The 11,665-nt window shown below is 38.6% G+C and overlaps 1 protein-coding gene across 1 annotated transcript in view; it reads left to right on the top strand.

Moving 5' to 3' along the window:
* LMBR1 (limb development membrane protein 1) overlaps window positions 1-11,665 on the top strand; it is a 273,666-nt gene that overhangs the window by 86,335 nt on the left and 175,666 nt on the right. The window contains exon 4 of the mRNA XM_006887655.1: window positions 11,350-11,489. Coding sequence (XP_006887717.1) covers window positions 11,350-11,489 — 140 coding nt within the window. The remainder of the gene's footprint in view (window positions 1-11,349; window positions 11,490-11,665) is intronic.

The following is an 11,665-nucleotide window of genomic DNA, read 5'->3' as shown; positions in this document are numbered from 1 at the left end:
CTCCCCAACCCCAAGGACAGTCCCATTCTACAACAGTGGCATCATGTAATATTTGTCCTTTTGTGACTGGGATATTTCACTCAGCATAATGTTCATTCACATTTTATATGATCATTTCCATACACTGTGTTTTATAAAATTAATCTTCATTAATGTATGCCTACTATGACCTTGTCTTTTCAGGTCCCAACTAGATCTATCCTAGTTCCTTCACCTCTTCTCTTTGTCCACCTAACTCTGTGACTGTGATTTCCTCCCTCTGTCCCTTTAGCCCCTCTGCTCCCTTCCCCTTCTCTCTTTGGACTTTTAGCCACATCTTCTAGTTATCCTTCTATTTTTACAATAAGAAAAGGTCCTTATAAGTCTTGAGTTAGTTCACTCAGCGTAATGTTCTCCAGTGTCTCCCATGTTATATAGTATTTTATGAAATTGTTGCTCCTGAGTGTTGCCTACTATTCCATTGCATGAATGTACCACAGTTTCTCAATTCACTTGTTTGTTGATGGACATTTGGGCTGTTTCCATGTCCTTGGTATTGTGGATAACATTGCTATCACCATTAATGTACATTAAGCATAGTTTTAAAATTTATTTAAGTCTTGTAGTGTGAGCTTGTCAAAGCCTTACTGAAATAAACAGGCCAAAATGAATGAGTAAGATATGTCTCAAATGTACTCACTTTTGAGCTATAAAAAGCACAAATTAGGCAGATATGCAAATGTTAGTTAGGGGATAGTAGATGCCACATGAAACTCTCCAAAGATCACTGAGAAGAATGCTGCTGTTGTTGTTAGGTGCCATCCTTTGACTCTGACCCCTAGCAACCCTGTGACCAGCAGGTCTGTACTCTGCCCTGTCCTGCACCATCCTCACATTCCTGCCATGCTGGAGACATTGTTACAGTCACTGTATCAGTCCGTCTTTTTGGGGTCTTCCTCTCTCTCTTTCCCATCATAGCTTTTTCCAAGATTTGTTTCCTCCTGACAGTATTGCCCAAGCTGCGTGAGACAAAGTGTCACCATCTTTGCCTGTATGGAGCACTTTGTACTTTTTCTTAGTCAGATAGGCTTGTTCTTTTGGCAATCCATGAGTGGATGCTTTTGAGCTGTGGTGCTGGAGAAGGGTACTGAATGTACCCTGGACTGCCAGGAAAACAAACAGATTTATCTTGGAGAGGATTAAACCAAGCTACTCCTTGGAGGCAAGGATTCTGGGGCTTCGTCTGACATACTTTGGACATGTTGCCAGGAGGGACGGGTCCTTGGAGAGGGACATCATGCTTGGGAGGGTTGAGGGACAACGCAGGAGGGGAAGACTCTCTATGAGGTGGATTGATTCGGTGACTGGGGTAATCGGGATGGGTGTGTCAGAGGCGGTGCGGTTGGCGCAGGATAGAGCAGGGTTTAGGGCTGTTGTGCATAGGGTCGCTATGAGTCAGAAACGACTCGACGGCACATAACAACAACAACAACAACAACATGGGATATTCAGTACTCTTTGCCAGTAACACAATTCAAAGGCATCATCACTTCTTCTGTAATCCTATTTGTTGTCGAATTTTCACATGCATAAGAAAAAATGGAAAATATTATGGCTTGGACCAAATATACCTTGTTGTTGTTGTTGATTGCCTTCAAGTCAAGCACAACTCATAGCGACCCCATGAACAAAAGGCCTGAAGCCCCTCTACAACGATTGACATTTATCAAAGTTCATAGGGTTTCCGGAGGCATGTTACTTAGGAAGTGGATGCCATTCCTGCTTCCTTGGTCTTTTTTTTTTTTTTTTTTGTACTAGTTTATTTAAAAAATTCAGACACACTGGGCCGCCTCCACCCAGAGTAACGGACCAGCAGGGCCCTGATCGGGCCAGCACGGCCGCCGTGAAGAGCGTGGCCGCTTCGGGCAGTTCACCGAGCTGGACCTGCAGGCCCGAAGGTGACCGAGTCGGTGAAACGGGTCTGCTGCACATGTCAGTAGTCGCACCCTTTGCACCTTAGTGCCCTTTGGAAAATAACTTCAGGTGTCAAACAAAAGACTTTTAAAGTCCTTTCCAGGATTCACTAAAAACAAAAATAAATAAAATAAAATTCGATGCCGCTGGAAAAAAAAAAATTCAGACACACTGTTTTGTGGTTTTTTTTCCCACCTGTGATGCAGGAATCGATTTATTCTTTCTGCTCAGTTCATTATTTATTTATTCTGACATACTGATTCATGCTTTATTTAATGAAAATATTAAGTATTCAACTTTTCAAGGACATGCAAACTAAGGGTAATTTTTAAAAAGCCATACAGAGATGAATTTCTTTGATTCTTACAATTTTAAGGCAACTGTATACAAACACACATTTGGACTATTTTATAACGTAGAAATGTAGTAATTTCCTCTTATGAAGGTTGCATTCAGGTTATTTTAGAAGTAGGAAGAGTATGATTAGAGATTGTTTCCAAAATGCCATACAGGAATGGCAAGTCTACACAATATACATTTGTACTATTTTATACTATAGAAATACAGTAACCTGCATAACTCCATTTGAGCATCTGGGGTAAAATCTGCTTTAAGGTTTCCCTTTTCACAGCACTGGAAAAATGCCCCAGCACAGTCAGAGAGTTCTGATGGCCTAGGCCATAGGGAGTTGTGCTGCTAACCCAAAGCTGATGCCTCTCTGGTGTTTCGAATCCACCAGAGGCTTCATGGGAGAAAGATGGACAATTTCCTCTAGAGCCTCTCAAAACCCACAGCTATTGGAGGTTCAGCTATCAGTCGATTCTAACTTGACCGCAAAGAGGTTGTTTTTTTTTTTATTGTTAAATTTTATTAATTTTAATGAACATTTATAGAGATTTTGGGTTTTCATTCATTCATTGTTGCACTGTTTTCTCTACCCTCCTCACCAGTTCGTTCTTCTTTTTATCCCCCCACCCCCTTGTAAGTCTGTTTTAATTGTGCAGAGTTTTTTGAGAGCTGAGCAGACGTGTTGTTTTACTCTGTTGTGCTTCATAGGTACTATATTTTCACCAACTCAAAGTTTGTGGCAACCCTGTGCTGATCATGTCTGGTGGCAACATTCTTCCATAAGCATATGCTCACTTCATGCCTTTGTGTTACATTTTGGTAGTTCTCACAATATTTCAGTTTTTTTTCCATCTTACACTTTGTAAACTATGGTGTTGTACACTGTTGCGTGGCAGTGACTCCTAGCTGACCCTTAGTGGGTTTCCAGAGGCAATAAAGCACGCAGGAGGAGATGGCTCATCTTTCCCCTGAGGAGCAGCTGGTAGAGTTGAACTGTATGCCTTTGGATTGGCAGCACAACTTCCCACCACTAAGCCACCAGAGCTCCCTACAGAGATCTAATACACTCCAGTATGGTAAAATATAACTTTTATACATACTTGGAAATGAAAAATTTCTGCTACTGACTTGATCGAGGTTATTTGTTTATTGTTGTGGTAAGGACCAAAATTTGTAGTATCTTCAAGGTATGCCTGCCTGTTTACCAAAATCATGAGGCTTAGGATTTTACTGTTTAAAGCACACAGCTGCTAACTAAATAGTCTGCTTCCATACAGACTTATAGCCTTGGAAACCTGACTGGCATTTTCGCTCTTTCCTACAGGCTGACGATGATTTGGAATCAAGCCAACAGAAATGTGTCTGGTTCAGTTTTACACCAAAATAAAACTTCTTTGAAACAAGAGCAGCCTTTAAGCTGTAAATGTATATTGACTAACTAAAAGAAATAATTGACAGATGACTGTCTTTAAAAAAACATTAAACAAGAGTTCTTATATGTGATCCTAACTTATTTTTTATCTTACAAGTCTGCTATCAGTAGACTCTGTCACTTTTCTAATATTGTTATACTTACATCCTGTCTGGATCTGACATGTCCAATTCGCCAATGGAAGAATGTTCTCATTAACTCTATTCTTTTCTTTTGCTTTCCTATGGCTTGAGATAAGCTAGATATCACCTCATCTTTTCTCCCAATAGAGACTTCATAAGCACTCTGCAGCTCCTTCAAGTCATTGATTTGGGTGTACAGTTGTTTCATATGTGCTGCATGTTTTTCTCTCTCCTTTCTCATTTCCATTCGATGCCAGTCAATAAAATTAAGTCTCCATTTACTTAGCTCAGATAGGACATTTGTCTTAAGATCTGAACACCAAAGATCAAGGACATTTTCCATATTATGAAGGTTTTCATCAGAAATAAGAAATTCACTCCCCACCACTTCATGGGCATCTGCCACATTGGACACTGAATTAGATGCTGGAGAGGAAGAGTCATCCAAAAGATGTGAACTGAAAAAATCCATGACTGGGTGAGTGGGCTTCCTTGGAGACGACAAGGGTGATGACCCATCTGTCTTTGAATGACTTGACACATTTAAATCACATGGCTTTCCAGGTTCCATCCCAGTTTCTTTTACTATAAGGTTATTTTCTGCTGGATTATGATGAACAGTATCAATTACAAAAGGAGTTTTAACATCTGGCACCACGTCTCCCTTAAGATGAGATGACTGCGTGGTACTTGATTCAGTATTTGGAGTTACTATAGCGTAACGAAGCAGCTCTTCATATTCTTCCTTCAGAGTCCTGCTTCCACTCGGCGTCTTTTCACCGCTTACCCCCCTAAAAACAGTGAGTACAGCTGCTATCTTAGCAGCAACCCAGACACACTGTTTTTGAGAACAGAATTACCCACACTACCCCGTCCACTCCTTGATTAATCCTCCTTCCCCCTGTACATCCTCATCCTCCTGCTTTCACCTTCCCCCAACCCCCTTGGATCCTTTTACTCACTCTACAGTAATATTTGTCCTTGTGGGGGTGACAAGAAAACCTACCAACTGGGAACAAACATTTGGTAAATACCACCTCAGACAAGAGTCTTACGGCGAAAATTTACAGAATACTCCTGGGCTCCACAAGAAAAAGACAGATAACACAATTACAAAGTGGGCAAAAGACATGGAAAGAATTTTAACAGAGGAAGATATTAGTATGGCCAACAGACACATAAAGAAATGCTCCAACTCACTGGCAATAAGAGAGATTCAAATCAAAACCACAATGAAGTACCATCTCCAGTAACAGTGGCAAAGTTTAACAGGGCAGCAAGTAATAAATGTTTGGAGAGGATGTGGTGAGAAAGGAACTCTTATATTGCTGGTCGGATTGTAGAATGGTGCAACCATTCTGGAAGGCAGTTTGGCGCTTCCTCAAAAAGCTGAACCTAGAAATTTCATATGACCCAGCTATTCCACTACTTGGAATATACCCCGAGAAAATGAGAACTGAGGCACAAAATGGAGATTTGAACACCAATTGTTCATACCAGCATTATTCTTCATTGCAGGAACATAGAAACAGCCTAAATGTCCAACCACAAACAGATTGAGAAATTATGGTACATTCATACAACGGAGTACTATGCAGCACGCAAGAGCAATGATTTTGTAAATTCTTACCTAGCTTGGGAGAGACTGGAGAGCATTATGCTGAGCGAACTATACCTTAGTTTTTAAACTGATACTCTTGCTTTTTAGCATTCTGAAGAGGTCCTTATTTCCCCATGTATCACATCTTTTGATTTCTTGACTGCTGCTGCCATGGATGTTTGATTGATTGTGCATCGAAGTAAAATGAAGTCATTGACAATTTCAATCTTTTCTCTATCTCTTGTGCTGTTGCTTGTTGGTTCAGTGCTGAGGATTTTTGTTTTCTTGACGTTGAGATATAATCCATTTTGAAGGCTGTAGCCTTTGATCTTCTTTGGTGCCACCAAGCCAGCTCCAGCTAATAGTGACCCTTTCTACAGCAGATTGAAGTCCTGTGTAATCCTTGCCATCCTTCCTATCTTTGCTGTGCTTAAGCTTTGTTGTTAAGCTGGTGAGTAGAATGCTCGAGAAACTAAGGACTTGCCTGCCTAGAGGGCAGGGACTCAGCCTCTGGAGCTCATGCTCTCAATTTGAACTTCTAACCTCCAAAACTGAGAAAATAAGTTTCTATTTCTTAAAGCCATCAACTTGTTTTTCTGTTACAGCAGTACTAAGAAGTTAACACGTTGGGGTATGGAGAATACCAACATGTTCAGGGAAATGGAAGCTGAGAATGATAAAATAGAAAGAAACTGAAGTTGGGAAAAAATTGTTACTGTTAGGTGCAATCAAGTTGAGTATGACTCAGAGTGACCCTAAGGGCAACAGATCTGAACCTTTCCTTGTCCTGTGTCATGCTCATAATTTCTGACATATTTGAACACACTGCTGTAGGCACTATGTTGTTCCATCTCATTGAAGGTTTTCCTGTTTTGCTGACCCTCTACCTTCCCAAGCATGATATCCTTCTCCAAGGAATAGCTTCTTTTAGCAACAGGTCCAGAGTCTGTGAGATGAAGCTTTGCTATCTTCACCTCCAACAAGTGTCCTGTCTACACTTTTTTCCAAGATATGTCCATTTGTTCTTTTGGAAGTCAATGGGATAATCAGTACTTTTCTCCAGCCAGAGATCAAAGGCGTTAATTATTCTTCTGTCATCCTTATTTATTGTCTAGCTTTCAGATATATAGCAAGTGCTTGAAAAGACTCTGGTATAGTGTGATCTATGTGTTATGTATAGGTTGCAGTCTCCCCTGGAGGCACGGGTTTAAATCCCACTTCTCACAAGAAGAAAGTAGTGTTTATCAATCTGAAATATTGTAGAAAGTTGAGTTCAAATTGTGACCATCAAATACAATATGAATTTGTCCTAAATGAGAGATTCTTTCCATTATTACGGTGAGGAGCAGAAGTTTCACTGCATGAGTTAAGGAAGGAATTGAAGATGTAGAAGTAAAGCTGTACATTAGTTACATCAAAAACTAGAAGAAAATATTTAATGATATAATTGATAGAGACACTAGTTAGTAGTAGAGATTGAGAGTAGAAGTCACTATCCTTCTCTTTGACAGAAGAATAAACATCTATTTTAATAGCTTTCTTAGGTGGTAGGTGGATAAGTTTACCTCTCTTCTGCTTTATGAATGGATGACTGTCATTTGCTGTTTTGCTAGTATTACAATTATAAAAGATATATTACTCTGAAGAAGTAATAGTAAAAAAATACTACTTAATCGTAGGAGTATGCAATGAGGGTTTCAGAGTGGATTATATTTGGGGGTAGGGGGTGGGGTTTGGGGAGGTGCGAGGGGGGCTTGTGTACCAATGAGGGAGTTTTGCTTTTAAAGGAGAGGAGCAAGGTGGGGGGAGGAGAGAGGGGTTTGTGCGGGGGGAAGGGTGCAACAATGAATGAATGGAATCCCAAAATCTCTGTAGATGTTCATTGAAATGAAAAATAAACAACCTAAATTTAAAAAAAAAACACTACTTAAGTGCTCCATTTCAGAAGATGACATTTTCTGAAACCATCCTTAAATTATAAGGGGTAATTTTCTGCAGTTATGTAAGCAGGGGCTACTGCTGTTCTGGTGAATGCAGGGCCTGACTGTAATGGTGTGGCACATGGCTCTATCACAGCTGCCTTTTTGGAATAGCTCTTCTCAAAGTTATTCAAGGACAATCGCAATTGATGTTATTATCTTTTCTTGTATCTCTAGAGCCAATTACAATGCTTAAAGTGTAATTCTAATTGTTGTTATGTGCCATTGAGTCAGAACCAACACATAGCTGACCCTCCAGTGAATTTTCAGAGACTATAAATTGCAAGAGAGGAGCTTGCCTGTCTTTTTCATGAGGAGCAGCTGTTGGCTTTGAACCATGTAAACCATGTGTCTTTGCGTTGGCAGCACAATTCCTTACCACTAGGCCTCCAGAGCTCCCTAATGGTAATAATAATTAATTCTTTTCATTTTTGTTGAATAAGCAAGCATTTTAGTTTTGGTGGCCATATATCCAAAGTATTCTCAGTCACTTGCAATTTCAGATATTTTGCATGCCTTTTACATTTTTTGATCAGATTATGGACCCTGGTTTTTAATTTACCTTCAGCTATTGACTTTATTTTCTGGGAATGTGCTTAAAGTATTATAGGAGCCAGGAGGCAAAAAGGATTTGATTTCATTGAGAGGAAAGGAGAGAGACTAGAAGGGAGAAAGAATGAATGCTTCACAAGGGAAATTGAGCTCTTTTCTTGAAATTTGTATTTGGGTTTGCTGTGAGAGCACAGAAAGGAATATACTAGGATAACAGCAGAATATGCACAAAGGCATTGTGTTAGCCACAAAGACATTTTTTTCTTAGAGAATGAAGAGTTTAGGTAAACCAGTATATAATTTTGGAATGTGTAAAGACTAGAGAGGAGCCACAGAAAGTATACCTGATAGCTTGTGTAGGATCTTGCATGGTGAGATTTTGGATCTTAACTTTAACATTGGAAGGAATTACAGTGATTAGGATAACTTCTTTGATGTGTGGAAGAACTGAAGAAGCTTACAGATGGGCATTTATTTGATTACTGATAATTTAATGTGATATTTGGACTTGTCTTAGTACTTGGCCCAATAAATAGATTGTCTATTAATGAAAAGAAATTTATCTAACTTTTCCTTTGCTTGATTTGAATTTTATTTTTGCTTGTATCACAGTGTCTACATTTAAATGTTATTTATCATGATTATTTTTGGTCTTTAATAGGAACACACTTCTCTTTGTTGCCACAAGATGGCATTGGCCACAAAGTTTCTCTGTTAGATGTGTATTTTGGACATTTAGTGTGGCTTTCCCTGCTTTATCATATATCTTCTTCTTTTATTTTAATAATTTTGATGAACATTTACAGAGATTTTGGATTTCCATTCATTCATTGTTGCACTTTTCTCCCTGCCCCCATCCCATTTCACTCCTTTCTTTGAAAAGTAAAAGAAAAATTCTTTCTTTGATATACAATCCCCCTGCACCCCTCCCACCACCCCAAGAACACTCCACTATGCAACCTTAATTGTGGACTCTTGTCATAATCATAATACCCTATCATACATAGCTTTAAAAATTTTTTTTATTTGTGTGCATACAGTACTCGTACACATTGTATGTAAAATTAATCACCATTGAACTATACCTACTATAAGTCCATCTTTTTTTAGATCCCTACCATATTTCCCCCACTTTCTTCACTTCCTTGATATATCTTCCTTTGTAGGCTTTATTTTATATTCTCTTAATGGACTAGTTTAAGATTAATGTTCAATTATTGATGTTAGTAAAATTCCCTTTTCTTTGCCTTTTTATTTGGTAAAGTGATTTTTAAAATTATTTATTAATATCAAAAGTACAGTAATTTATAATTGGGAAAATGAAAGCCCATTGTATTTCTGCTTCATCTTTCCTTATTAGAATAAATTAAATTAGTATTACTTTGTAAAAAATATTGTCTTAAGCATTATTAAATGTTGCTATTAGGTGCCACGGAACCATCCACTGCCATTCTCACAGTCTGCTGTGCCCACAGCTGTTGGAAGCACTGGGTCAGTCTGTCTCCTTTATGTCGATCTTCTGCTTTACCACGAGAATGTCTTTCCTCAGGAACTGGCTCCTCCCCATAACTGCTTTTTTTTTTTTTGGTGCCACCAAGTTGGTTCTGACTCATGCAACACAATGTGTAACAGAATGAGGCTCTGCCTAATACTGTACCTTATCCTTCTCATCAAAGCTTGTTACTGTTGAGTCCAAGCTGACTTGTAGCTGACCCCTTAGTGTGTTTTCAGAGGCTATAAATTGCATGCGAGGAGATTGCCCATCTTTTCCCCTCAGAGGCACAGGAGAATTCAAACTGCCAGAGAAGTGCCATCTAAGGGTTAGCAGAGTTGCTTCCTATGGACTGTGACACCAGAGCCTCCTATGCCTTATAATTAGAACCATATTAATAGTCTCCTGTGGTCTAATAAGGAGCTGCGGTTGTCTGTTGTGCTGTGGATTGGGCTACTTACCAAAAGTTAGCAGTTTGAATCCCCCAGCCATTCGTTAATGTTTTATTTTTCCTAATATTTGCAGGATTGACTGTGTAATAGTGTTTACCTTTGCTGATTATATTTATGATGCATCTCTCCATGCCCTCTCTTTCTTCAATGATGTGTATTACTTCTCTCTTCACCCATTTTAATATGTACAATAAAAACCATACCTAGTACAATGGAGTCGAGTCTAACTCATAACAGTCCTACACTGAGTTTCCAAGATGGAGACTGCCCAACTTTATTTTGTGGAGTACCTGTACTTTGAGCTGCACTCTGCCAACGGTGCACCATTTGTTGTGTACCATCAAGTCGGAACCAATCCATAGCTCCAGAGAGTTTTTAGAGGCAGTTAATTGCATGAGAAGAAAAGCTGGTGGATTTGAACTGCACACCTTTTTGTCCACACAGCAGTTCTTCCCACAAAGCCACCCGAGCTCCTTATTTCCTCATTAGTGTTCCACTAGTATGTATAATGTTGTTGTTGTTGATTGCTGTTAAGTTGGAAACAACTTACAACTGACCCTCCAGCAGATTTTCAGTGGTTGTAGATCACATGGGAGGAAATGGTCTGTCTGTCTCCTGTGGAGCAGGTGGTGGATTTGAACCACCAGCCTTAAATTGGCACCACATCTCCTTGTGTTGGTTCTGACTGGATGGTATATAACAATAACAACAACAACAACATTGCTTTAAATTATTATTTTTTGTATTAATGTAAAAATTATTTTTCTTTTGAAATAATTGTTGCATTCTTGCAGTATTGCTAGAGGTGGTACATTAAATTATGAACTAATTACATATATAAAAAACATCTTTATTATCTTTGACTTTGGAAACATTGCATACAAACTTAGGGATCTATTTTAACATAAAATGCTCATAAACAGATAAAAAATACACATGTCATAAAAATTTGTTCTGCTTATGAAGAAGAGTTGAAAGCTGTTGGCATTTATCAACTGTAAAGCAGACCATAGGTTACTATAGAGGATAGAGCAGTGTAACATTGAACATCTGAGTATCTGAGAATCATAACATCAACAAATTAAGTGCTGCAACACTATGTAGTGCCTGCTGGTAATGACTAAATGTATGAAGTGTGGTTTGTTGTAATTCAGCTACTTTGTAAATCGTGGTCTACCAATGTGTGAGTCTAGTAGCTCTTTCTTATTAGACTTAATGGGCGGTTTCATAGAGTAAGGAGTTTTATAGTTCATCTAGTTCAGTTTCCAGGTTTATGCTTTATCATTTGATGACTAAATACATATATTTAAATAAATCTTATATAGTACTGTTTATTAAAAATTAAACGATCATTTTTTAGTTTTTCCACATGAACTGTTTTTCAGAGCATTTGTCACAGTAACTCTTTTTTTCTTCCAGGTTGTTTTTGAGCACATTCACTCTGGCAGTTTCAGCTGGTGCTGTTTTGCTTTTACCCTTCTCAATAATCAGCAATGAAATCCTGCTTTCTTTTCCTCAGAACTACTATATTCAATGGCTAAATGGCTCCCTGATTCATGGTTAGTATGTGTTGCTTAATACAATCAGAGTTGTTATTTCACTTTTTCTCTGTACTGTATTTCTAAATATTTCTTAATCTTTATTGTAATGTCTTACAGTAAACTATTTGAGTCCTGAAAGAAATCAGAAAATAAGGTTGTTATTTAACATTAATATTCTTCATTAGTAGTGAAAG

The sequence above is a fragment of the Elephantulus edwardii genome, unplaced genomic scaffold (genome assembly GCF_000299155.1).
Source record: "Elephantulus edwardii isolate Elephantulus edwardi_28Jun2011 unplaced genomic scaffold, EleEdw1.0 scaffold00060, whole genome shotgun sequence".
Taxonomy (NCBI): Eukaryota; Metazoa; Chordata; class Mammalia; order Macroscelidea; family Macroscelididae; genus Elephantulus; species Elephantulus edwardii.
The sequence above is the reverse complement of the archived record's forward strand: the minus strand, read 5'-3'. Positions and strand labels throughout refer to the sequence as shown.